Genomic DNA, 27,272 nt, shown 5'->3' with positions numbered 1-27,272 from the left:
TTAACTAGTTCTTTCTATATTAATTTTGTTCTTATCAATTAATAATGTGTCTATTTTCAGTAAATGACAAGCCAAAGTACTTATTTTGATCATGATTTGTATTACTTTATGATGAATTAAAGTTTTTATCTTATCTTAAAGATTGTATTATTAAAAAGTATGCATCAATCATATTAAATCAATCATTTAAAGAACCACTATTTCCATATTCGACATAATAAACGCCCCTCTAATGAACAGCCACAGCGATATTTGCTAAAATACGAGGGCCATTCAATATATAACCAGCCTAACCTATTTGCTACTGCTCCTCACTTCTTCTTTTTCCACATAACCACCATTGAGGTCTATGCACTTTGTCCAGCAATGTGTGAGAGCTAAAAGCCCGTTGTGATAGAAACCATGGGGTTGTTCGTGTAACCACCCCTCCAATGCTGTCGTGAGTTCATCATCGGACCGGAAATGACGTCCATGCAGTTCTTTCTTCAAGTTTGGGAAGAGAAAGTAGTCGCTTGGTGCCAGGTCTGGTGAGTAAGGTGGATGAGGCAATACTTTGAACCCGTTCCGCTTCACTGCGGCAACCGCAAGTCGACAGGTGTGCACTCTGGCATTCTCATGTTGGAGCAGCACACCTTTTGTGATCTTTCCACGACGTTTGGCAAGAATAGCAGTCCGCAAACGGTCCAGGAGATCAGAGTAGTACTCTCCAGTAATAGTCTGGCCACATGGCAAGTAGTCAATGAGCAAGACCCCTTTGGTATCCCAAAAGATGGTTGCCACGACTTTGCAAGCCGATGGTTGAGTCTTATACTTTTTGGGACGGGATGAAGCAAAGCCAGTCCACTGCTTACTCTGTTCTTTGGTTTCTGGGTCATGGTGGTGTACCCAGGTTTCATTACTAGTAACAATTATCTCCATAAAGTTGTCTGCATCCCGACTGCATTCCGTCAAAAGTGTCTGACATATTGACGCACGTACAGCCTTCTGATCATCACTCAGACATTTCGGGACCCATCGGGCAGACAGCTTCTTCATACCCAGACGATCATGCAAAATGGTATGGACACTTCCCTCTGAAATGTCTAAGGCCTTGGCCATTTCTGACACCTTCATTTGCCTGTCTTTGACAACCAGTTGTCTCACAGCTTCACTGGTTTGGTCATTGGTCACCTCTACAGGCCTGCCAGGGCGTGGCTCATCTTCCAGGTTCACCCGACCCCTTTTAAATTCTGCAACCCAGAATTTGACCTGTGCATACGAAGGTGCACTGTCACCATAAACATCTGACAATTCATCATGTATCTTCTTTCCCGGTTTCCCTTTTAAGTAGAAGTACCTCATAACAGCCCTGTATTAAACCTTTAACAAAAATATGGCAGAATCTACCCTTGCCATCTTTATAGATCACGTGTGTGACTTCAAATACAATTTCCTCAATGCACGTGACATACATTGGTGCACAGCACGTGACAAGCATGCAACCGTTAAGATCTGATAAATAGCTTAGGCTGGTTATATATTGAATGGCCCTCGTATTGGCTAGTGAACAATCCCAACTAGCACACTTTCGATTGATCAATGTACACAAGACATTTATTATTTATATTCGTTTATGATACGCACTCGTGTGTTATATGTACCCTTAATTATGGGCAATTAAATTCTGGAAAAATATATCTGTCGTGTATAATACACACAGACTTTTCTTTTGTATCATATCAGGCTGTCAGCATAAACCACGAATTGTACGATCTTTCAACCCTTTCTCCAAAATTATATTCTAATAAGAGCCCCCTATTTCTAATTTTGAGAGCACCCTGGGCGGTTATCACGTCGAATACGGTACTTTGGACATTCTGTTTCTGTGCATGAAATTAGTGCTTCATCTTGGAATCTTAAAGTTACTTCCAGTATTATTTAAACATAGTTTTATTCAATGAAACTGGAATGATAAACAAGGCAAGAAGGTTGATGTCAACACCTCCCCAGTACAAGTTATGTTCCTGAAGGCAGTATACAACACAATACATGATGATAACTAACTACTGTTAACAAAGCAAGTAGTGATAAACAACAGCTTGGTGTAATGAGTAGTAGAAGATTAGTATATATGTGGCATTTATAGTTTCACATTAGTTTAAACCTTTGGGAATGATGTAGGTTCAAATGTACTGATTTCAAGATTTCTAAATCATAGTTTTTGTAAAATTAACATTGCCAGGGTTAATATCCACTCCCTGCGAGTAAAACAATGAACCATTTGTTACATTATAATAAACGGGCAGATTTTTGTGTATATTACCATAAGAACAAGCTTAATTTAAGCTTATCAGAAATATTCAATATTGCAATGTTCCTCAAATGAGAAGAGTTTATAAGTATAGCATCAAATCGTATGATAAGAATAATTTGCGATAAACTGTTTTCTATGTTAGAAATGAATGACTAATTTATTCTGCATTGGAAAAGTAAACGACTCATTGATAAATATTTACCTTTTACAGTATCTTTTTCAGAGTTCAACAGTGTATGCTCAATGTACTTCTGTTCCCATGATGACTGTTCTGCTCTGCTGCTAATGCAGGTTGCTTTGAAGATGTATAATTCTTTGTATCTGTAACACAAACAGAAATAGACATAGCACAGCTTATCAATAAATTCCACATGATAACAAAACCAGTCAGTCCTGTTGGAGGCACTTTCTAGGCCAATATGCCAAGATGACAACAGCTAAGAAATGATGTGGCTGGTGGACTGGATGACGGCTACACGGAATTAATCATTGCAATGTTGATAAGCTATGAAACAGTGTTTCAAATGTGCACACTGTGTAAATATGGATATTTAAATTACACAAAGTGTGCCCACATGTATACTGGCTTGTAAGTTTCTCCTCCAGTCTGGTCCCTTGAGGGTCCCTTGGGCACGCCAGACACCTATGATTGTGGGTTCGAATCCCGGTTCCCGGGCTTTCCTCCCACATTAGGCTGACACGCCGTGATATAACTGGAGTACTGTTCAAACAGTGTTAAACCCAACTCACTCACTCACTCACTCACTCACATACAGAGGAAAATGAGCCAGAAGGAATTTATTCGCGGAAAATCTGCTATAACTGTTTTGTGAATGGTACCCTCCTATATTACAAGTGAACAAGTGAATTATTCTGGCAACCAAACCTCCATACCCTCACAGGGCAACAGCCATAAAGGTTTGAATATCATATCATTTGACATACACACAACTTAAAAAGTGTTCATTCCAATTTATGTCTGAAAATAAATTTTAACCTTTCAAACAAATGTGGGCTGTGTTGTCGAGTTTGGGTTTATAATTTCGGGATAAATTCAATGAGTCAACAGATTTCCCAAACGTCCGAGCAATATTTGGATTTGTGATACATTCACGTAAAGATATGTTGTAGGCAACAGGTTTGAATAAATTCCTTTGTTTGGAATTAATACAGAAGTTATTGATCCTCAGCTTTAAACATTTTCATCTTAATAGCTTACTGTAAATCATGAAATTAAGGCTTGAATTAATACAGTGACGCATTTTTATCGGGACAAATCAGAGCTTATTGTCATGTCAGGTTCTCTGCACATGGGCAGAAACAATGGCATATATATGTAACAAAGCTCACAATAAACAATGTAACTGAGCACTACTGGTAAGCCAGTGTAAGTTAAGTCCTGACCTGACAATTAACCCTGCATGACTATGTATGAGGTCCGCCCTCTGGAGTTTACCACTGTGGAAAAAGGGGTAGCGGATGGTCTGAGGCAAGTAATACTATGTACGAGTTCTAGTCACACCTCTCAAGAGTCTATGAGCAACATATGTGTCCACAGGAGTGTAGTCAGTTTCATCATCATGACATGCATGTGTTTTAACTTATCCTATATTACCAGTAGAGAGTGCTTCTAATGCTACCATCACACCAAAGTAGTTCTATCCCGTTCTACCTCGTTTTAAACAGAATACTAAAACGGGCTGTGATCACGGTAGAACGCATAGTTTGGCATAAAACACGATGATAGTTCATTCATAAGCAGTCCTCAATATGTCTATCTCGTTCTTATCTCGTTCTTAGCCAGTCTGCAATCAATTTTTATCCAGTTCAGATCGTGTAAAAGTGCCCGTTCACCTCATCCCGACAACCTTTCGAAGCAGTTCGAGCACATCCGTAGCGTTCTCAACCTGTTCTTAAAGTAACCAGTTCAACCTCGTTCTACCTCGTTCACAATACATCCAAGCCAGTTCTAACTAACCCTTAACCCTGTACACATCATGCCTCCAAAGAGAAGTCGACCCGATCCGTGTGCACACGTTCTGAAATTTATGTCGGAATACACCACGTTGTCACACGTCCCTAGTAGGTTTGAAATACGGCACTTTCGTTCGAAGTACCGCAATTCCGTTCGTAATATGTCTTTCTCGTTTTAAGTACTTTGTCAATCTGACTAATTGCAGAACGGGATGAACAGGAAAGTTTTGAGCAGACTCAAGGTTCTAGAGCACCCTCCCCATCCAAGCCTGTCCATGAAGTTCGTAAAAAGACTGTCAATAGTTGCTACTACGTCCACTACGTTCATACACAGTTGGAGCCCGTTCGACAACATTTTCACAAACGTATTGAGAACTAGTTTGGTGTGATGGGGGTATAACCAAGTTTCATGTCAAGTGTAGTCAGTTTGTTTAAATAAGTTGATCAAGCAATGACGACATCTTTGTTCTGGGTAACCTTGTCAAATAATCTAATAATTGTAATCAAAACACTACTCACTGAAGTAGTGCAGCAACAGCAGTGATGGTGACTACGTAACACGGCTTCTTCATGTTTAAAGCATTAAGCTATTGACTCAAGTAACAATACTTGGAATCTCTACAATCTTTGTCAGTGACCCAACCTATCTCAATTAAACAGGCGTTATTTAGAATTTCCTACTTTTGATTTCATGGAAGTTAGATCACATGTCAAGCAGTTGAAGTTAAGTTGAAGCAAAAATTATTATTCAGTTTAAGTGCTATCACCTCATACTATATCATGGAGGGGAGCAGTGGCTTAGTCGTCTAAGGCGCCACAATTTGCTGTGCAGAGTTGCGTACCTTGGGCACTCCAGAAACCTATAATTGTCGGTTCGAATCCCGGTTGACCCTGATTATGTTTCTAGGTTTGTCAGGACCATACCCATGCTAATGGGTTTCACCGAAGTGGTAAAAGTCTGAGACCTGCATCACTTCGGGTTTTCCTCCCACATTAGTGAGTGAGTGAGTGAGTTTGGTTTTACGCCGCTTTTAGCAATATTCCAGCAATATCACGGCGGGGGACACCAGAAATGGGCTTCACACATTGTACCCATGTCGGGAATCGAACCCGGGTCTTCGGCGTGACGAGCGAACGCTTTAACCACTAGGCTACCCGACCGCCCCTCCTCCCACATTATGCTGACACGTTGTGATATAACTGGAATACTGTTAAAAGCGGCGTTAAACCCAACTCACTCATTTACTATATCATGGAAGTCCAAGTCTACATGTTTGTGTTATCGTTATCACTTTACTGATTAGTTTTTATAGTTCAAAGGCATGGCTACTCACATAATTTCATGATGTATTTTAGGAAAGGGTTCGACACTCGCATGAATTTGGTGATGCACTAATTTCATGATTTACAGTATGTGATATTATGAAAAGTAATGAGCATGCTAGCCTTGAATTAGTATCTTAAAAAACGTACATAGTGAATTTGCATTGTTTATTAGTTATGTTTTATTCACATAATTCATTATTATGTTTAACTATTCACAACTACCTGTCAGTATCAATATTTATACAGTTACTGATTGAAATATTTAGAACTTTAATTTTCTCAACAATAACTTCTTTTAATATATTGTTAGTTTAGTTTTATTTGCTCTTTTTTGTATGTAAAACAAATATATTGAAAATCTTTGAGAAAAATAACCTTTACAGTCTGAACTGTAAGAGCTTAAACAATGGTATAAGTTTATCTCCAAATATGGACCTATTGGTCTTTTAGTGATGGTATAGTATGAATAAGTAATTTAGTACTGAGTTTATTTATAGAAATATCATATATCTATAACACAGAAATGATAATGGAGGTCAGCAGTGTCTGACAAATCGATTTCATTATTCATTAGAATGTATACATGATTTAAAAGAGTAGACAAGTGGTGGATGTTGTATCATGTGACAATTATGTTTCAGTACAGACATACAAAAACATTCATTCACCTGACAAATCATTGTTCAAGCATTACAATCCACAGCAATCTGATCATACAAAATCAGCCAAGTCAAACTGTAACAACTCAAACAACCATTTACTTGATTTACCAGGCTATAAATCTGACCATTCAGTAATAACTCTCGAATTCTCAAACAGTTTAAGTCAGGAAAAAGGACGAGGTTATTGGAAGCTTAATACCTCATTATTGTGTAATGTAGATTATGTTAAAATGGTGAAGGAAATTATGGAAGAAACTATAACAGAATATTCTTGTAAAGAGCCAGGAGGTAAGATTGGTGATGAGGATAAAAACTTAGAATTAACCATTGGTGACTGTTATTTCTGGAAACTTTATTAATGAAAATTAGAGGTAAAACCATATCATTTGCAACATATGTTAAAAAAAACAGGCAAAACCAGACTAAGGAACTGGAAGATAAAATAGAAGAAGTAGAGGAAGACATTAGGAATAACTTTCAACAGATTAGTGAAAATAAATTGGCTGAACTATCCAAATATAAAATAGAATTAGAAAAAATTAATGAAGAAGTAACAAGAGGAATACATATTAGAAATAGGATAAAATGGTATGATGAAGGTGAAAAACCAACAAGCTACTTTTGTACTTTGGAATCTAGAAATTATACAAGTAAACTCATAAACACTTTGATTGATAATAAAGGGGAAGAAATTACTGACGGGGACTTAATAATAAATGAACAAAGAAAATTTTATGAGAAGCTTTACTCATTACCAATAGAAAATGCTGAGACACTCAAAAATGTAAAAACACCTAGTCTAAATGAAGACTTAAGGGTTAATTTAGAAGAAAAAATCACTTTAGATGAAATATCAAAGGCAGTAAAACAAATGAAAAATAACAAAAGCCCAGGAGTAGATGGCTTTCCAATAGAACTCTTTAAGTTTTTTTGGAAAGACTTAAAAATATGGGTTTTTAGATACATAAACGAAACTTTTGAAAATAAGGAAATGACATATACAATGAAAAGGGGAGTCATTACGTGTATACCCAAGGGAAACAAAGACAGAAGATTTCTAAAAAACTGGCGTCCAATATCATTGCTGAATGCACTTTATAAAATAATTAGTACATGTATTGCAAATAGAATGAAAACAACTTTAGATCACCTAATTCATGATAATCAAACTGGCTTTATTCCTGGAAGATGTATTAGCGAAAACACAAGACTTTTGTATGACATTATGTTTGAATGTAAAAGACTAAATAGACCAGGAATGTTGCTGCTGATTGATTTTGAGAAAGCGTTTGACACAATATCAAGACAGTTTATTTCCAGGGCATTAGAAAAGTATGGTTTTGGGCCTTATATGATAAAACGGATACACCTACTAACTAATAATGCATCCTCTTGTGTAATACAAAACGGTCATATGTCTTCTTTCTTTATTAATGAAAGAGGTTGCAGACAAGGAGACCCAATATCACCATATCTTTTTCTTTTTGCTGTGGAAATCTTGGGCTGTATGATAAGAGACAATAAAAACATTATAGGAATTGTATTGAATGAGAAAGAGTACAAATTAGGTCAGTATGCAGACGACACACAATTATTCTTAAACGGAGAGGCTGACAGCCTGTATGCAGCAATAAATATACTTGATTGTTTCTTTAAAATGTCTGGACTTAAAATAAATATTGATAAAACAAAAGCCATATGGATCGGGTCGAAAGCAGGGAGCTCAACAAATATTTGTGAAGACTTAAAGTTAGACTGGCATGTAGGCAATTTTGAAGTGTTGGGAATTATTCTCAACCCCCATTTGCAAGATCTATGGGTTATCAATACCCGAAAAAGACTTGAAACAATAAATAGGTTATTGGCAAATTGGAGAAGAAGAAACTTGACTCTTATAGGTAAAATTACTGTTATCAAGTCATTGGCTCTCTCAACTCTTGTCCATATTTTTATGGCACTGCCAAACCCCCCAGAAGATTTTATTACAAATTTAAATAAAATTTTGTTTAGTTTTTTATGGAATAATAAACCAGATAAAATTAAAAGGCAAAATCTGAAAAAAGATTATGCTGATGGTGGGCTTAGAATGGTGGACATTAAAATATTTATAGAATCACTAAAATTATCTACTTTAAGAAAGTATTTAAAAAAGAGTACATGTGATAATCCCTCAGTTTTTTCTTTCACTGATATGATAAATTTAGGAGTCAATGCTGATAAATATTTATGTGTGAAAAACCCTTTTTGGAGAGATGTTTTAAATGTTTGGGGAAATTACGGCAGAAAATTTACAACAAATTCAGAAAGGATCTCCGAAATTCTATCTCAGCCCCTATGGCTAAATCACCAATTTAAAAATGAAAACTACATAATTACAAATTGGTTTAAAAAGGGTATAGTGACAATTAAGGACTTATGTAATGAGAATGGATTTTTGCCATTTGAAATATTAAAAGTTCGTTATGATATACAGGGTACAATATTAGATTATAATAAGGTTAAACTTAGTATACCTAAAGAATGGAGAGACACTGTCAACCATTATATTAAAATACCAATATATGACTTAAATTTTAGTCCACAATTGAGGGATATATTTATACCCGTTCAAGGATCTAGGTACTTTTATGATAGACTAATTACAATAACAAAACCACCCTTAGTAAATGGAAAATGGCAATCTCTTTTTGATAATGATATTCAATGGAAAGAAGTTTATTCAAATTTCAGAAAATGTACTAAAGATACTAAATTGATTGACTTTCAGTTTAAGTTTATCCACAGAATAATTTACACCAAAAAGGAATTATTAAGAATGAAACTAGTTGATAATGATATTTGCTCCTTTTGTGACTTAAATGACGAAAACCTTATGCATGTATATTGGGAATGTGAATATGTTAAACACTTTTGGAGCAAACTGGAAACCTTTTTAAACCTTGACACAAATACTAGGATCTAACTTACCAAATACTAAGTTATTTTTGGATTTGACAAAAATAAACTTTTACTTAATCATATTATAATATCCTGTAAAAGATATATATATATATCAAGTATTAAGGGTGAGAAACCAATTTTTGATAATTTTAGAAAAATACTAAAAGAGACAGCGATGATTGAAAAATTCATTGCCACCAAAAACAATGGTCTATTACAATTTGAACGAAAATGGGGAAAAATCCTACACAAATTAATATAATAGTCATGCTCTGTACAATAAGGCTATAGATCAGCTATGCCTCAAATAGCAATACTACCATAATTGTTTTAGTTATATCTGACTATCGATACAACTTTTCATGCTCTACTTGAGGCATATCGTGTGTGTGTGTGTGTGTGTGTGTGTGTGTGTGCACGCGCGCGCGTTTCAATTATGCATGCTATATTTATATCACAAGAAATGTACATCTATGTAACGTATTGTCACTACAATTGACGAAACCTACTGTGTAACCACTGAACCTGATGTACAACTCCTCGAAAGGAATAAAAAATGTCAAAAAAAACAAAAAAAACATTTACTTGATACGCCATAGTGATACCAATTCTTTGCCATAAATACAAAATCAGAGAATCAAAAGGGTAATATAAAGCCACTTTGTTATTTTTTCACATTTCGGTTAACGTTTCTGTTAATTATGAGTTTCCCATTTTAGTCATTTCTAATGATAAATGACACAAACAGTTAATTTATCCTTGAACAATACCACTCAACATGTGACAGGGATATTCTGAGTATTCAGGTGTTGGATACATCCGACTGGTTGTTTGGAGACATTGTTGTACGAATAAGATGATGTGGAATGGACCTGACGCTTAAGCTTCATTTCATGATACACAAAAGTAAACATTTATATCCATTATTGTCTCCCAACATTTGTAAGGGTGTGTGCTAGCACAGTATTCCTATCAGGAATTGAGTAGTATTGTTCACACTCACACATTTAAATGAATTTAGGACAGATTTGTTCATTTTAGGAGAAGTGCAGGCTGCATGGAACAAAGATTAATTTATTCCCATTGAGCATCTCAACACAACACTTGCTGCTTAAACTATGCAATACAAATTCCAATATTCCAGAAATATTCCAAATCTTTGCATGCCACATGCTCCCATGTTTAGCTTTGTTTATTATGCATCAGAACCAAATCTCATAATATTCCTATGCCAACATCTGCAAACATCCAGTTAGAGTTATCCAGACATTCAGAATATCCCAATGAAATGTTGAGCACAAGCACAATTAGCGGACGCAGGATCACCACATGTATCCGAAGATAAGCAGCTGGCTCACATGACAGATGAGAATAACAGGAAACATGTGAGTGTACACATGTTCATTAACTTCCTTCTGAGTTACATCAGAAGGAATGTCCTTGATAGCTGATGCATATATCATGACATAACATTTATGATAAGTTTTCATGTAATAATTAGATCCACAGCAAGCACTTTTTTAAGTTATCATTGTGTAGCATTTATACAAAATTTAATATAATTTAGAATAGCAAGTAATACATATTAGGAATCAGGAAAATGCATATACAAAAAATCAGTAGTTTCAGTTATAGATATTAGATAGATGCTAGCCTAAGGTAACGCAAATCCATCTTCCAGTCCAGACATAACTTTTGTCTTATAGAATAGTATATCTGGGGGATGGGTTCAACTTTTAACTTTGCATTGATTGTTTGTTGTTTGATTGATTGTTTGTTTGTTATCACACTCAGGGATATTCAGCCTAAATGACGGTGGTCTGTAAACAATCATGTCTGGTTGAAACAATCCAGTGATTGACACCATGAGCATCGATTTACACATTTGGGATACGATGACATGCATCAACCAAGACAGCGAGCCTGATCACCCAGCTCAGCTCCAGCTTAACCTCAGAACGCTTCCTACGAGTGGCACATCCTGCTCGATGTTGTCCCTACACTAGCACTCAGGATATCAAGCTTGACTAACATCGTAGTAACAGTGTAATCGTAGCACATATATAGTAATGAACAACAATGGAAAGACAATGCCGTTGCTCCGGACATGGGACTTCTGGGGGTGATGAACCGACACAGCTCAGGGGATGAACAATTAAGGCAATAAATGTCATACTATAAATAACAGGAATTAATGGGAACTGATATAGCAGCCCAGGTTGGCCGACAGTCAATATACAATGAAATGTTGGTGAGGATTAACAACGGGGATTAGCACCTAAAACGTAATGACAATTAAGTTATGGAGACATGGCTACAGGGTAATTAGCCTTTGGTGTCAAATGCACTACAGACAATGGTAGTCGTAAACCAGTCACTACGACAGAAGCACAGTCTGAGGCACTGCAAATATAAGTTTTAGAAACCAAATCCCACAAAAATATACCACTGTCGAGTGAGTCAGTGAATGATCGTTTAACACTGCAGTTAATATTCCAGTTATATCCTGGCTGCGTGTAAATAATAAGGACAAAATACATAAAAGGTTTGCTGTACAGGGCTGGTGTGCTCTTAGAACATTAGTGTTTGGTACTTCCTTTCAGATTAAAAAAACTGTTTTAAGGATGTTACCTAAACACACTACTCTTCAAGTTAAGTGGGTGAGTGAGTGAGTTGGGTTTTAATTCTTTTAACACTATTCCAGTTATATCACGGCGTATCAGCTTAATGTGGGTTGAAAGACCGAAGTGATGCTGGTCTCAGACGTTTACCACTTCGGTGAAACCCACGAGCACGGGTATGGTGCTGACAAACCTAGAAACATAATCGGGGTGAACCGGGATTTGAACCCACAATCATAGTTTCTGGAGTGCCCAAGGTACGCAACTCTGCACAGCGAATTGCGGCGCCTTAGACGACTGGGCCACCCATGCCCCCCTTGAAGTTATACTCTGATTATCCCTATCAAAAGTGGAGCAGTATACATTGTCTCTTACAATAATACAGGTCCCATTCAAGAGTGCTAAACGGTCATTCCATCAATATACCGATTATAAAATGACATGAGTCAACAATAATTTTGCAATATTCACACTCAAAGACAATACCTGAAAATTTGTAAACATCAAAACGGCAAAATTGATCAATGTTTCACCATCACTGAAAAACCTACATATTCATTTAAATGCATTTCATTTGTAGAAGATTTCAGGGGGGATTATTATGTATTTCACAACCCGTTTGGTTTTTGTGGTAACACAATATAAGGTGTGCAATTTTTTGGCAATTATAAATTAAAGTTGCAGTAGCTTGGAGACATTAAAGAAGCAAGTCCTGATTATCTTTGTAATAATTGTGACTTTTATTTCATATAAGTGAGTTATACTGAAAACGTGTCAATAACAGCATCATTTTCTTGAAACAACCTATAGATTTTAATACCATATATTTGACTGCTGTAAGTATCTATATCAATGTAAGACAATCCATGCAAGGAATGATTGTGCTAATGTGTATTATCAAGAGAACAGTAACAACGGTGTACCTCATAAAGTGCAAAATTTCAAAACTAAATCTTCAAATTAAACCTCAAATTACATATTAAATATATGAAACAACCTTCTCTATATGCCAGGGTTCATTTGATCTTTGCATGACGATCTTGAAGAGTGTCAAAGAGAGCTTTCTCAGAAGTTGTTCGATCAAGGTTACAACATTCAAGGCCTTAGTAAAGCTTCTAAAAGGTTTTAGGGTAGACATGTGGATGACATTCTAAATTTGAAGCATCAGTAACATGCATCATGTCCAATGCAGTTCCCTGTTTTGACTTCCCTACCATATGTTCTTGTGCTTTTTCAGGTGAACAATTGACATGCCTTTGCATGTTTTTGTGATGGGCACACCATACCTGGGGCAGGATATGCTCAACCTTTTGCTAACACCTGGGTGCTGTTGTACAAAGCGATCTTAGCGCTTTAGTGATCATTACTGCCATACCTTAACATAGACTTACACCATTCTAAGCACAAAGGTTGTTTTTGTTTTGTACAATGGCATCCCTGTATCATCGCTATATGATAGCGATTCACAAACACCTGATCATGATATAGTCACAATCGTACAACAGACTCTGCTTTTAGCGGACATTTCTTGTGAATATGGAATGGGTTTTGTCATTTTTATTATTATCATTCGTACCCAGTGGATTCTGTCAATGCTAAAGGGGCAACCCTACACAAGTCATGGCACTAATCAGTTTGAAGGAGGTTAGAGTCAGAGAACTGAATTTTGATTTAGAGGTTATCTCCGAGTTACTATCTCTCTTCATGATAATAGAAAGTCACTGCATGTCATGAACTCAACATCTTGTGAAGGTCAAGTGGATGTCGTACGATTCATTATAATCACATATCCCAGACTACATGTATACTGATAACAACATTACACACACAAACACAGACACTCACATCATACAACCTAAAGCATGGGATGTTGCTCATACTTAAATCTTACTGAGTATAGTGTTGAACACCAAACAAAAAATTATCTGTATGTCAATGTCTTACAGCTCTCCAGGCAGCTGTCATATAGCTGGAATATTGCAGAGAGTGTTACAGCTTTTCCACACCATCCAAGACTTCGATCAGTGTCAGTGAGTCTTTGACTCCGAAGTTTGTTTGTTTGTTGTTTAACGCCTCACTCAGCAATATTCCAGCTATATGACAGCGGTCTGTAAATAATCAAGTCGGGACCAGACAATCCAGTGATTGATATCATGAGCATCGATCCACGCAATTGGGATCGATGACATGCATCAATCAAGTCAGCGAGGATGAACACCCAATCCCGTTAGTCACCTCTTACGGCAAGCATGGGTTGCTGAAGAGCTACAATACCCCGGATCTTCACAGGTGATGTGGGTGGGGGAGTGGGGGTGTGGGGGTTGTGGGGGTAGATTTTGTATTTTGTATGGAGACTTGATTATTTTATATCTATTGAATTCAGAAGATGTTGTTACATATACTTTCACATACCCCAGATCTTCATGGGTCGACTCCAAAGTAAACCATTGCTGATGGATAGATGGCCAACCATCTTTCTCTGAGTATCAGTTAATGATGCATAATTGCTTTCTCACTCATTCTTTATGAGTTCAAATTATGTGAAGGATAGATGATTTCAGTAATGGAAACACTGGTCCTGACAAAGCTGTTAAAGATACATAAGTTTTACTTACAAAGAGAAAACATCCATTAATGCAGTGTCCCATGGGTTTATGGGTCCAAATATAAGAACATGTCATATTAATGCTTCAGTTTACCATGCTGTTCAAGCCTCAGGGCGGTCGGGTAGCCTAGTGGTTAAAGCGTTCGCTCGTCATGCCAAAGACCCGGGTTCGATTCCCGACATGGGTACAATGTGTGAAGCCCATTTCTGGTGTCCCCCGCCGTGATATTGCTGGAATATTGCTAAAAGCGGCGTAAAACCATACTCACTCACTCACTCACTCACTCACTCACTCACTCACTCACTCAAGCCTCAGTAACTGTGGGAGTCTGCATACATGAGTAACACATACAGGACTCCACCAACAAAGGACTTGAGATCATTTTTCAATTCTTGAGTTAGTCCTTGGCCATGGCTGTGGAGTTCTATCATTAATTATTGACAGAAACAAAACCAGGTGATAAATGTTTCATGTTCTGACCTGAGAGCTAGCTTATGGTGTATGTGTGCGTGTGTGTCTGCTTGTACTTGTCTGGACTAATGTCGATTTCATAGCGCTAGCTCACTGAGACACCATGAAGCTGTTTAACATGAATGCCCCACTCAGACATAGTATACTGACTCCGAGCTGCCCAGTCCTTGTTTTTTAGCCCCTTAATGCTGAGTGCCAGAAAGGGTAGAGGCATGGTTGAGCATGTGGTCATTGCACCTGTTTAGTTTCATGCAAACATTCATTGGTTTGAGAGTCATCGCCTGGAAATGAAGCCAAGGGTTGTTTGAGACTGATAACATTGAAATTGTTTCCATGGAAACATTAAAAGTAAAATTTGTGAACATTTATTTAATAGAAAAAAGGCACTAACTCAGCTAATGAGCAATGCATATGCCAAGTCTCATTGAAAAACTTTGAACGGTTTGTAAGTTATGGTAAAGAATAGGATAGGAACACAATGCTAATTCCAACTGACAATTTGCTGTTTTTTCATTACACATGTTGCCATTTGATTCAAATGATGAATACTATTAATTACTGGAGAATACATGAAAACTTAGCAACTTAGAAGTCAGGATGATGATGAAAGTAAACATGTGATATGCCTTACCTGACAACCAGTCCCACTTGCATAAAGTGACCTGAGCACTAAGATGATCGTAACTCCCATACTTTAACATAGGCTTACAATAGTTGTAGTGCTAAGATTGCTTTGTGCAAGTGGGCCCAGGAAATACTTCCAATGACATAATTCAACTTAGTGGAGTACTAAGTAAGGATAAGACATATGGATGAAGAGCAACATTTCGGTGTTGGTTCTAACACTTGCTTGATAACGGTGGTAGAATCTACACCGAAATGTCGCTCCTAATTGCAATAAAGAAGTTGTTCATCCACACATCTTACCCCTACTTGATAGACATTAGTGTTTTGTTCTAACATGTTGCTACTTCATTTGAATTATGACTCATTTGGGAAATACAGTGAATGCCAGCCAACATGATTTAGGACTGTGGTGTAATAATATATCCTTATTTTGAAAGTAGCAGAATGCTGATTTAAGACCACAGTGCCAAACTTCTCCTCTTCAGATGAAAGTGGTCCACAAAGGTGGCCTAGTTGTCTAAGGTGCCACAATTCATTGTGCAAGGCAATGTCCCTTAGGCAAGCCAGGATCCTATGATTGTGGGTTGTCCATGTTTGTGACTTGGAAAATGTCTAAAACTTCCATTGCTGGCTTTTATCCCACATTAAGCTAACATGCCATGGCATAACTGTTGTTAAACAATGATGTTAAACCCAAACCACTCACTCACTCACTTTGCAAGGGGAGACACATCCTGCCTTGAGTGGAGTGAGTGAATGAGTGTTTAAACAGTTTCAAAAAGTAAAGGATGCAAGGGTCTGATTTCGGTTTGGAATCCCCTTGGAGTATTAACAGATAGTGGGATCATAATTTACATTAGAATATACCCTGAAATGTCATGTTTCATTAACATTTTCATGAACTTTTGATACTTAATAATTGCATGTTTGCCGGCTGGATGAAATATAATGCAATCAAACTGTCAAACTATGAGACTTTTTGTACATAATTACCAGTACACAGTAAAACAGCTGAAAAATCAGAAGTTGCTATTGGTGAGAACACATATAGCTGTTGGTCAATCTCCAAGGCCACTAGTCCTCGTTAAAAGTCAAAAGTTCCAAATACATCAGCTTCTAAATGATATTACTTTTCAGGAAATAGTGCACTTCAAGGTTCCTGATGGTCATCCATTACAGATTAATGACTGCATCTGTCACAGTAGGTTACAGCAGAATGATGTCTATAATAAAGCAGAATCCAAACAGCAGAAGGCATTGATACATGATGACAACATATTCTCAAATCTTGCAACTGCATGATATTTCGTGTCCACAAATAAATATTCAGTTAACTGATGCGTGTAACACAATTTAGCTGAAACTAATGATACGCTGAGGCTTATAAACAGGCTTAATATTAAATATAATTGTAATGAAATTTTGTGTAACGGGTTAAAACCGGATTCAATCATACAAACATATTCATTTCCTACCAGTGATGTTCATTGTGCTTGTAATAGTTTCATAATCTCCTATAATGAGTTAAGAATATTGTCTCGTTTTGTATTCAAAAGCTGCTTTAATGTGAATGAGTGTGTAGCAGTACGATATATATATCTGACACAAACATATATATGCAACATGTGTGTATAATATGCAACACTTACTGTGGTAATAACTAGTCTTAACAGTATGAATACTCTTCATTGAAGTTCAAGGAACCCATCAAACTCCAACTGTTACACTTGTGCAGCTTATGTTATGAATGTTGAGTCAAGAATCCAAAAGAGTGTTCAAAACTAAAACTAAAAGTCCCCCATAGTGAAAATGATTCCATTGTATGATTTCAACAATATCATGATCATGTAAAATTACATCAAATAGTGATAATACCAGGTGTTACAGAACAGGTGAGTGTAACCTGCCTCACCTGTGCCACATCACAAACACATGCAACGGTAAGTCAATTGTTCACCTGGAAAAACATGGGAAATAATGGTACAAGTCAAAAGAGGTTGTGTGTATGAGATATCATGCAACTGTGGACACAAATACACTGGAGAGACTCCATGCCCCAAAGCCACCAGAATAAATGAACACAAGACATCTGTTGAAAAATCTGACATGAAATCTTCCCTTTTGGAACATCTCATCCTGGAACAAAATCCTGACAACCATATTTCCAGACCACAAACCAAGATACTCCATACCAACATCATATCATTGGAAAAAGAGGAAACTTCAAGAAGGCATCAAAATCAAAAGAAAGAAGCCAGCCATTAACTGGGACAAGGGTATCGGTGCTGTAATCACATTATCTACCACAATGGACATCGTGATTACGTTATTGCTTGTGTCACAATAACCAGATCCTTGTCACCACTACACCTTCAGTGTACTTATTGTTATCTTTGTACATTGATCCTATATCATTGGCTTTGTCATTGTAAACATCTTGATTTATATACATATTAATGATAATACTCCATGCACTGGGCATTCACCTGATGAAGGAGCAAGAAGTAGCTCTGAAACGTCGTCCAAAGAATAAAAGAAGTTGCTATCCATGAAAAAGTGTCATGTATTCACCAATTAAATATTTCAGAAACAAAGGAGTGAGTGAGTGAGTGAGTGAGTGAGTATAGTTTTACAACGCTTTTAGCAATATTCCAGCAATATCATGGCTGGGAACACCAGAAATGGGCTTCACATATTGTACCCATGTTGGGAATCGAACCCGGGTCTTGACGAGCAAACACTTTAACCACTAGGCTACCCGACTGCCCCCAGAAACAAAGGAACAGCATGTATCTAATGAGAAGACAAGACCAAATGAATACTGTAAATCTGGAAAGATCAGCAACATGAAATTACAGCAAGTGGGTAACAATAGTCTTAACTGCATCTGGAAAGTTTTGAGACACCCTATTAAGATAATAGACCAAATATCAAAGCTACTTTTGCAGGTTCCAAACATTTTAGACTTGCATGGGCTGTATTTGATATATTTGTATCAGGGTTTGTAAGAGAGATTAGTGTTGTTGTAGTTGACAAGGGACGTTGGAGTTGCCTGTTAATATAACAGAATAAGCTGGCTGGCGTATGTGCGGATTACTCCCTGTTATGTCGACGTCTACTCCAATAGATACTTGAACAAAGGTAATTTGAAACTTCTCAGTGTAGACCAGATTAAAACAACACTTGAATAGAGCAGGACAATCCATGCTTTACTCTCAGGAAAAAACAATATTAAACAAGTGCTCAACAAACAGATCAGAAAGAATTAGAAAAGTCCTTAAGAGACACGCTAATAAAAAACTGAGAGTTATAACAAACTGGTTTTGGTCCTGGCTTTTTCCTGTTTATTTAATAATATTTAGCACCATCGAAATACTTATAAGGAACTACGGTTATAACAAGCTGGAATTAGTGGTCCCCTTGAGTTCATTATGACTGTAGTTTAGTGTATGCTCTTGTGGTTTTATTGTCACTACTATAGTAACTGCATATATACATCAATTAATTTGTTAAATTGACATGCAAAAACTAGACATGCCTCTTCATAATATTCTCTAATTGATAGTGTACTGAGGAGATAAACCAAGATATAAATGAAGACCAACAGGAACTAGACACACAATGTACTAAATGGGGTTTTTCACACTTGATTTGTACTCATACATGCTTTCAAAAGGTAGTGTTGCATGCAAACATAAATCTTGAACTTAGATTATTTTCAGAATGGCATTATGGGACAAAGAGATTATTCACATTTTGCCAATAACTTCACTAGTAATTTCAGTATGAAGTATTCATTTCACCAGACAAAAAGCATTTGATCATGAAGAATATTTACCTGGTGTTTTAAGGTATCCATTATTACGACTGAAAGTCTCATAGTTTCCTTCGCCAGAAGAAACATCTGGCTTTTCCATAAGCAACCAAATGAAAGGGATCTTTCATATTGACAACAATGATAACAGCCTTGAAAGCTTTGCCTAAGTGTATTCATGCTTGTGTCTCGTCATGTTGATCACATTTGTACCTTCACAAATGTAGTGCTGGGATACACACTACCTCAACAAGAATATCCACTGTGTGGAGTTTCTTTTGCTGATTACCTTATGCAGTTTGAGGTGTAATGCTTTCAAACACTTTTGTGTTACAGGTCAACTGATCCCATGAAGTCAAGAACCTGGCCGTGAGAAACAGCACAACCAGACTCAAGTGACTAAGCAGAAAATGTCTTTTGTTCCAGTTAGTATCAAATTTTTCAACTAATATTACAATACCAACCACCAGATTCATGTAATAATATAGCGCTAAATTTACATTCATCAATGCTTCTGTGAAAGTAATGCTAAACCAAAAATTCATTCGAAAATAAAAGTGAATGTACTCAATGTAGGTTCTTCCAAAAGTCTCTTCAATTCTGTTTTGGAACGGGGGCACAGGTGGCCCAGTCGTCTAAGGCGCCATGTTTCTAGGTTTGTCAGGACCATACCCGTGCTCGTGGGTTTCACCGAAGTGGTAAACGTCTGAGACCTGCATCACTTCGGGCTTTCCTCCCACATTAAGCTGACACGCCGTGATATAACTGGAATACTGTTAAAAGCGGCGTTAAACCCAACTCACTCACTCACTCACTCTGTTTTGGAACCTATCTTCATATTTTGTAAAAATATATGTATATGAATATCTCTTAGATATTGATGTTTTCAGAAACACATGCTTATGACATAGTTGGAATCATTGAATGGGCTCTGCTTTTCGCTGAGATTTCTTATGATTATGGAAAGGTATTTTTCACTATGGCCGCCTTTGGTGTACAGGAATTTCTTATTTGCAACACATTTCATCAGGAAAACCAGCAGTCCAAATGGTCGGGCCCAAAGTATTAAGTATAACCTTTCACTGAGAGGAAGGATTTGAGAAGATAAGATTTATCAGAAATATTTCCTATACATATTTCATATTTCATATGCACAAAGATATGAAAAAGTAACAGTATTAATGTGGGTGTCCTTGGAATCATCAAAAATACATGCCCATAGTTTAAGTCAAGCAGGATGCTGGTATAGGACCACACAACATCCTACTGAGGCTTTGAAGTTAAAGAAGATGGGTACAACAAAGTTTCTATGTATAGATCTACATGAAAGACTGTTAACCTTTTCTCCAATCATAAATGTATGTGTGTGATTTCAAAAATACTTCATTACTACATATTTTATGTCAATGCTGTCGACAAAGACCTATATATCATATTGTTTATAGCAAGGGAGCATCACAGGAATCAATTTTAACAGAAAAACATCTACTGTCATGTAGATATAGAACAAACCGTTATATACAGTTTATTACAAATGGAATGCAATCATTCACTCCAAAAAGAAGGTATGTGAATGTAACAAATGTGGGATAACACTTTCTTAGTATTGTACAGATTCTTGTACTGTTTTGGTACAAAGTATGAGATCTAGACAACCTGTTGTCAGACTTTCATTTTTGTGGAAGCCTTGGTGGCTGAGTGGTTAGATTGCTGACTTTTGTGTGCTGGCGATTAGGTGCTTCACTCTGACCGGGATGGGACTCAAACCCAATAGTACGAGAATCTGTACTTTACAAAGAAAGTTTTATCCCAAATATAACATTTGTTACACCTGACCACTTTCTAAATGGCATTGTGTGTTCAAGGTATGTGAATGTATTTGAGAAGGTAAACACATCATTCCATTTATTCTGATTAATTTATTACTTAAATTTGCCTCTAAAATCCTTATGACAAGTAAGAATCAATATGTTCCTGAAGATCATTTTGATTTTTAATGACATACAACGTCAATGCCAGAGAATAACCTGTCTGGACTAACCGTCAAAACAGATTTCAATGGAAAAAGGCAAAACAGCCATGAAAATCATAGAAAAGATCTTTGAAATTATTTCCAAAATGTTCTCCCATTTGACCCTTGCACCAGCCATGCATTTTTATTAAGAGTTGAACGGTATTGTGCCAAAATGAGGTCAATGGAAAGGTGAAGTAGCTTCTAGTGCCTACTGAAACTTGTCCTGTTAGAAATAAGACAATAACATGGTTGGTTTATAAGGTACAAGGCAGTTACTGTCCAGTAAAATTTGTGGTGTTGGATGACATGTGACTTCAAACCTGCCAATAAAAAATACATTGCACTAATGGTGTTATTTTTCAAAAGTTGGGTTAACTGCCGCTTTGGACAGTATTCCATTATGTCACTGAATGTCAGTTTAATGTTTGAAGAAAGCCCAAAGTGATGCAGGTCTCAGAGATTTACTTCTTTAGTTAAACCCATGAGCATGGGTAGAGTGCTGACAAACCTAGAAACATAATCGAGGTGAACCACAACTCAAACCCAAAATCATGGGGTTCTGGTGTGCCCAAAGGATGCCACTCTGCGCAATGATTTGTGGCACCATAGACAATGGGGTGACCCGTGTCCCCAATTGTCTTCTTGAGTGACATGTACTTCAGAACATAGTTTGTTATTCAAGTGTAGGGCACAATGCTACCTGCAAACCAACTGCCTCCTGTTGGTTCTGTTGCCTATCTCATTGTGTCTTGTTGGGTTACATTTCACTTCAGAAAATGCTATCCAGTCAGGTGTAAGAATTGTAGCCACCTAGGTGACAGACACATATGCTTCTATTGCCAAACCAATCAGTGTTCAGTTCAGAACATGTTCAGCCAATCAGGTGTCCAGAACAGATAATCAAAGTGCTTGAGCAATCATGTCTTGGCAGATGACATTTTAGTTCAGAACATGTTAGCAGGAATCGGAAACTGCTATTCCAACGGCCCAACCAATTACGTCTTGTTGATTTGGTTTTAGTTCAGAACATATTCTGCCAATCAGTCGTCAGCTACTGATATTTAAACTGTGTAACCAGTTGTGTCTGGTGGGTAGGTTTCAGTCTAGAATGTCTAACCAATCAGGTGTCATTTTGTTTGATGGCATTTTAGGTGAGGACATGCAAGCCATCAGATGTAAGGCACCTGAATATTCCCATTGATACACCAACTGCCTTATCATTTTAGAATATGTCTAGCTAATCTGGTGTAAAGGGCAAATGCTTTCATTGCAAAAGCAAATAAGTCTTCTTTGGTGGAATTATATTTCAGATCATCAGAGCTAATTGGATGAAATCCACTGAGGGTGCATAGGAGAACCAACTGTTTTATGTCAATCAGGTCGCATTGTAACAGGCAGTTTCATGCAGTGATTTAGTTTTGATTTGTTTGTTGTTTAATGATGCACTCAGAAAGTTTCCAGCAACATGAGGGCAGCCAGTAAATAATGAAGTTTGGGCCAGATGAGCCAGTGATTGATAATATGAACAACATTCATTCATTTATATATTGACACACAATCAACCAAGTTACCAAGACTGACCACCCTATTCATTAAGCCTCCTCGTACGACAAGTATATATCACTGGGAAACTAATCTAACCTAGACTCACAATTATAGTAACCTCTGAGGCAGCAGACTTGTTCTTCTTATGGGTTGCATATGTCCGGATGGCATGAACATCATCAGCAATGACCTTCCCTTCAGAATGAGGTAGTCCTGTTACTTCCATTCAAACTGGTAGCCTAGTGGCTAAAGCGTTCGCTCATCACGCCAAAGACCCGGGTTCGATTCCCAACATGGGTACAATGTGTGAAGCCCATTTCTGGTGTCCCCTGCCATGATATTGCTAGAATATTGCTAAAAGCAGCATAAAACCATACTCACTCACTCACTCAATTCAAATTGAGACGTGTCATTTACAATTGTCACAGTTAATGTTAATCATTTCCTAATTAAATGCATTTTGTTCTTATCATAATAACAAAATGTAAATCCTAGTTTCAAACAAAATATATGAATATGTAATGTATAAATTATTTTAAAAATCTGATCAATAACCGGTGCTATATAGGTCACAACTCGATGCGATGTCAATATATGTCAGTGACACACACACAACAGCATATATCACAAAGTATATTAGTAATGGTTTCATTAGTAATGAATAATGTGATCCTTGTGTTGGATGAGGCACCGTCTTTTACAGAATTTAATTCCTGTCATATTTTGAGCAATAAATTCAGACTGACTATCTACGAGTGAATATTAGCCTCCTCTATTTTTTTATCCTGGGGATGATTCTCCCTAGTGAATTTGAACCCCTACCAGTGTGTTTAATCCTATCCAATACTAAACTCTAGAGTAAAAATTTCCCGTGGATAATATTTAGGTAGGATATAATCTTTGCTACTACACTGTCTGCTAATGGCACTGTAATTTAATTTACTATATTGACAGTTCAAAGTGCATGCGGCTAATGTTTTCATCAAAATTATTCTGTCTATATGAAATCCCTTCAGAACAAGTTTGTACAAAAGTTCAATGTCTGAGACCTGCTGCACCAAAATGATGTTCCTCCCACGAAAACACTTCGCTGACACACTGTCATCACGCTGTTTAAAGCGATGTAAAACCAACTCATTCGATCACCTGATCTTTCGTCAGCTCTTCTGACAATCAGACCATGTCCAGAGTTCAGACTGGGCTCTGATGGCAGGATGTCAGAAAGAGATCAGAACACAGAGAACCCTGCACTCTGAACCACTTGTCAAAGGGCAATCCAAAATGATGGAAACTATCTATGTGGACATAGCAAAAACCACAGGCATGAAGATAAGAAGTAATATTCATGTACGCTGCAAAGGACTTGATAATAATTTGTATTTTAATATAAACTGACAATGACATTTAAAAAGGATTCACTGTGCAACAGCTGCACAAAATATTGATTCTGGATAACCATAAAAATCTAATCATGTGACGCTGACTGACACTGCCATATGGTCCATGTCTTCACAACAGCTGTACAGGGTTTGCCCAGGCCTTTCAGAACTGTGCTACCTGGAGTCACAGGGTCTTCGCACTAAGCATATTCCAGCTATATGACAGGGGTCTGTAAACAATCGAGTCTGGACAAGACAATCCAGTAACTGACATCATGAGCATCGATCTATGCAATTGAGATACAATGACCTGCAGCAACCAAATCAGCGAGCCTGACCATCCGATTCCGTTAGTCGCCTCTTACGACAAGCATAGTCGCTTTTGATGGCAAGCATGGGTTGCCGGAGTGTCTGATTTCGTAATATATTACAGATGATTGTGGGTTCAGATGCTGGTTTAGTTATGTTTCTAAGTTTGTCAGCACCATACCCATGATCGTGGGTTTCACCAAAGTGGTAAACATCTGAGACCAGCATCACAACATGGATATAACTGGAACACTGTTAAAAAAATCATAAAACCCAACTCACTCACTAACTCGCAATAAATTATTTTCGTAATCTAAAACATTATCTTCTTCAACTAATCCTGCTTTTAAATCATATTTCACGTAGGTGTCTACAATCTACAGTCGTTGAAGTAAATTGTAGTGTCCTACATCATTTTATTTGCTAATTGACATAAACTAAGAAAACAACTGCTGTATAATATTGTGACTATTCACATGTGACTCGCTACAGTCAGTACTGTACACAATAAATTATACATTTTGTTTTTTTTAACCACAAAGAATAACCTTAAACAGTAACAAATTCAATTGACTTGCAAACATCAACAAAGTGATCAGCCTGCTGTCTCGCACTTTAATTCATTGTTCATTTGAATCTAAATAACATCAGAACTAGATTTTGTAAAGGTAATACCATTGTGTGACGGAAAACAGGAAGCGACACTTGCGTTTTTTGTGGAAGCTTTAAGCTGCATATTTTTGGACTTTTTGATTGGCTTGATGTGGTAGTTCCAAGTGATGTAGCAAATACAAGCACCCCAGCAAGCAATTATTGAAGCTTAATTCACTGATGGCTTGCCAGGAAGGTTGTTCTGTTTTTGATGATGGATTTTCCAGCTTTAAATAAGGTTGATATTGGTTGTATGTGTGTAGTTTATTGTTAAGGGATATGTCCGTTTCAGATTTTAATATTTAGACTTTTAAGTGCAATTAAATTATTGATTTTGACCGACTGAATGATCTGCTTCACAACTGATGCAATGGGAAAATAATGTTGGGTATTTTCTACTTAGACTGCATAAAATACGAAGGTTTTCTGAGCCAGGGTAAACCCTGGGTGTAGACGACACACTGTATAATTATATACTCAAATTCTGAACAAAAGTTGACACCTCTTGTGCAGTAAAACGTGGCTGTGATAACCGATAAAAGAGTGATGATATTTATTAATTACATTCATAGTTTGTTACTCGGAAACCTTATCTGTTATGTTGGATTCCTCAACTATTTATTCACAATATTTTTTACTTCTGATTGTACTTGACACTAACTGAGGTTCCCTAATCTGTGAGTGGACTGAAGAGAGAATTAGACAATTGCAAGTTGGTTGTTTGATTCACAACTGATGGTGACTGACACTGATTGAGTTTTACTGCTTGTAGTTTGTTATTCACATAAGAAACTATTGATCTATAGATGTCTTGGAAGTGAAAAATCAGTCAGCTATAACTGTAGAATTTTTATACAGAATTGATTATTCATGTACATTTTATATGACAATATACAGAAATGCAGTTGGGGCTTTTAAAATAGTTTCTTATGACCGATAGAACGATATATATCCACGTTCATAATAACCATATATTCTAATGTAAGGTTAGTTTAAGATTAGTAACAATGCCCAATAATAAAATAAATAATTACATGTGTCACACTGGGCATTAACCATATTCATCTTTGGGCCATTAATCATAAACATTACAGAGAGCAAAGACCATCCAGCAGAGTCAACTCAATAATCTGTTTCATGGAGTCCCAAATGGGCATCTGAATGGACATAACAATATTCAGACATACAAATTCTGTATTTGGGGACATATTTCATAGACATATACAACAAAAATATTGATTCTTGTTGCTCCATACTGAATTTTGTGGCTTATTTGATAGGCCAAATGGTGATGCATATGCTCATCAACTGACATAGATCATATCAATACTGAGTGCTTTTCGCTGCTCCATGCTGAATTTTGTGGCAGAAGGACAAATGACATATAGGACAAAAATATTAATTATTGTTTCATCAGGCTGAATTCTGTGGCATATTTGATAGACCAGATAGTTGAGGATGTATGCTCTTTATAACTGAGTATAACACTGATGGTGTTGTAGTGTTCACATTCTAATATATTTTTTCATGTATTGGTTATGTATCATGAAATGGATTTGTAATGGAACTTTGTGATAAATTATTCTCTATGATGGTTCTGCATAGTTCACAAAACAAGTTTATCATAGTAACATCATTTCCTGCTGAACTGTTTGGTTTTATTACAGGCAATGAAGGTCAAGTCTGGCTAGTATATGTACTAAACAGGGAGAAGTAAACTCCGTCCACCCACTACAATAATGACCATTTTCTAACTTGAAGTTATTCCGATAAATATTTATCAAATGCAATACATAATTGATGTCACATTCATGTTGCCATGTCAACGTGCATTATTTATCAAATTTGGGAGATGATACCTTACAAAAAAGGCATTCATACAATCAAAGGACCACACTATGACTCAACCATTTTCAACCAATCAGCTTGCAGCACATACTGCCACTTCATTTAAATCTACCTGAAGCAGGGCGTGGAGTCATACCACAGATGACATCCTTACCTTGTCAGCTTGCTGACGGGGTTAACCTCTTTGGTCAT

General features: G+C 36.9%; 2 protein-coding genes across 6 annotated transcripts in view; both read right to left on the bottom strand.

Moving 5' to 3' along the window:
* Positions 1–27,272, bottom strand: part of LOC139456335 (platelet binding protein GspB-like) — a 174,786-nt gene that overhangs the window by 95,530 nt on the left and 51,984 nt on the right. For 4 of the 5 annotated variants that reach the window (XM_071237978.1, XM_071237980.1, XM_071237977.1 and 1 more), the window contains one exon: positions 2,496–2,614. The gene's annotated coding sequence lies outside the window, so the exon portion shown is untranslated. Of the gene's footprint in view, positions 1–2,495; positions 2,615–19,358; positions 19,436–27,272 lie in introns of those variants that run through there. The other variant, XM_071237981.1, reaches the window with a different exon arrangement.
* On the bottom strand, positions 295–27,272 carry LOC139454945 (histone-lysine N-methyltransferase SETMAR-like). Its single transcript, XM_071236542.1, has 3 exons — positions 27,235–27,272; positions 2,496–2,614; positions 295–1,229 (listed from the first exon to the last, which is right to left on the bottom strand). The coding sequence occupies exons 1-3, from the start codon at positions 27,270–27,272 to the stop codon at positions 295–297; spliced, it is 1,092 nt and encodes a 363-aa protein (XP_071092643.1).

This window comes from Haliotis cracherodii, unplaced genomic scaffold (assembly GCF_022045235.1).
Source record: "Haliotis cracherodii isolate W230 unplaced genomic scaffold, xgHalCrac1.p SCAF_11, whole genome shotgun sequence".
NCBI lineage: Eukaryota > Metazoa > Mollusca > Gastropoda > Lepetellida > Haliotidae > Haliotis > Haliotis cracherodii.
Note: the sequence above shows the minus strand (reverse complement) of the source record. Positions and strands in the feature narration are given on the sequence as shown.

Coding starts and splice junctions, on each gene's coding strand:
- LOC139454945 (XM_071236542.1), bottom strand. CDS start 27,272: ATGACCAAAGAGGTTAACCCCGTCAGCAAGCTGACAAG. Junction 2,615..27,234: donor CCCGTCAGCAAGCTGACAAG/GTAAGGATGTCA, acceptor TTTGTGTTACAG/ATACAAAGAATTATACATCT. Junction 1,230..2,495: donor TGAAAAAGATACTGTAAAAG/GTAAATATTTAT, acceptor TCTGGGTTGCAG/AATTTAAAAGGGGTCGGGTG.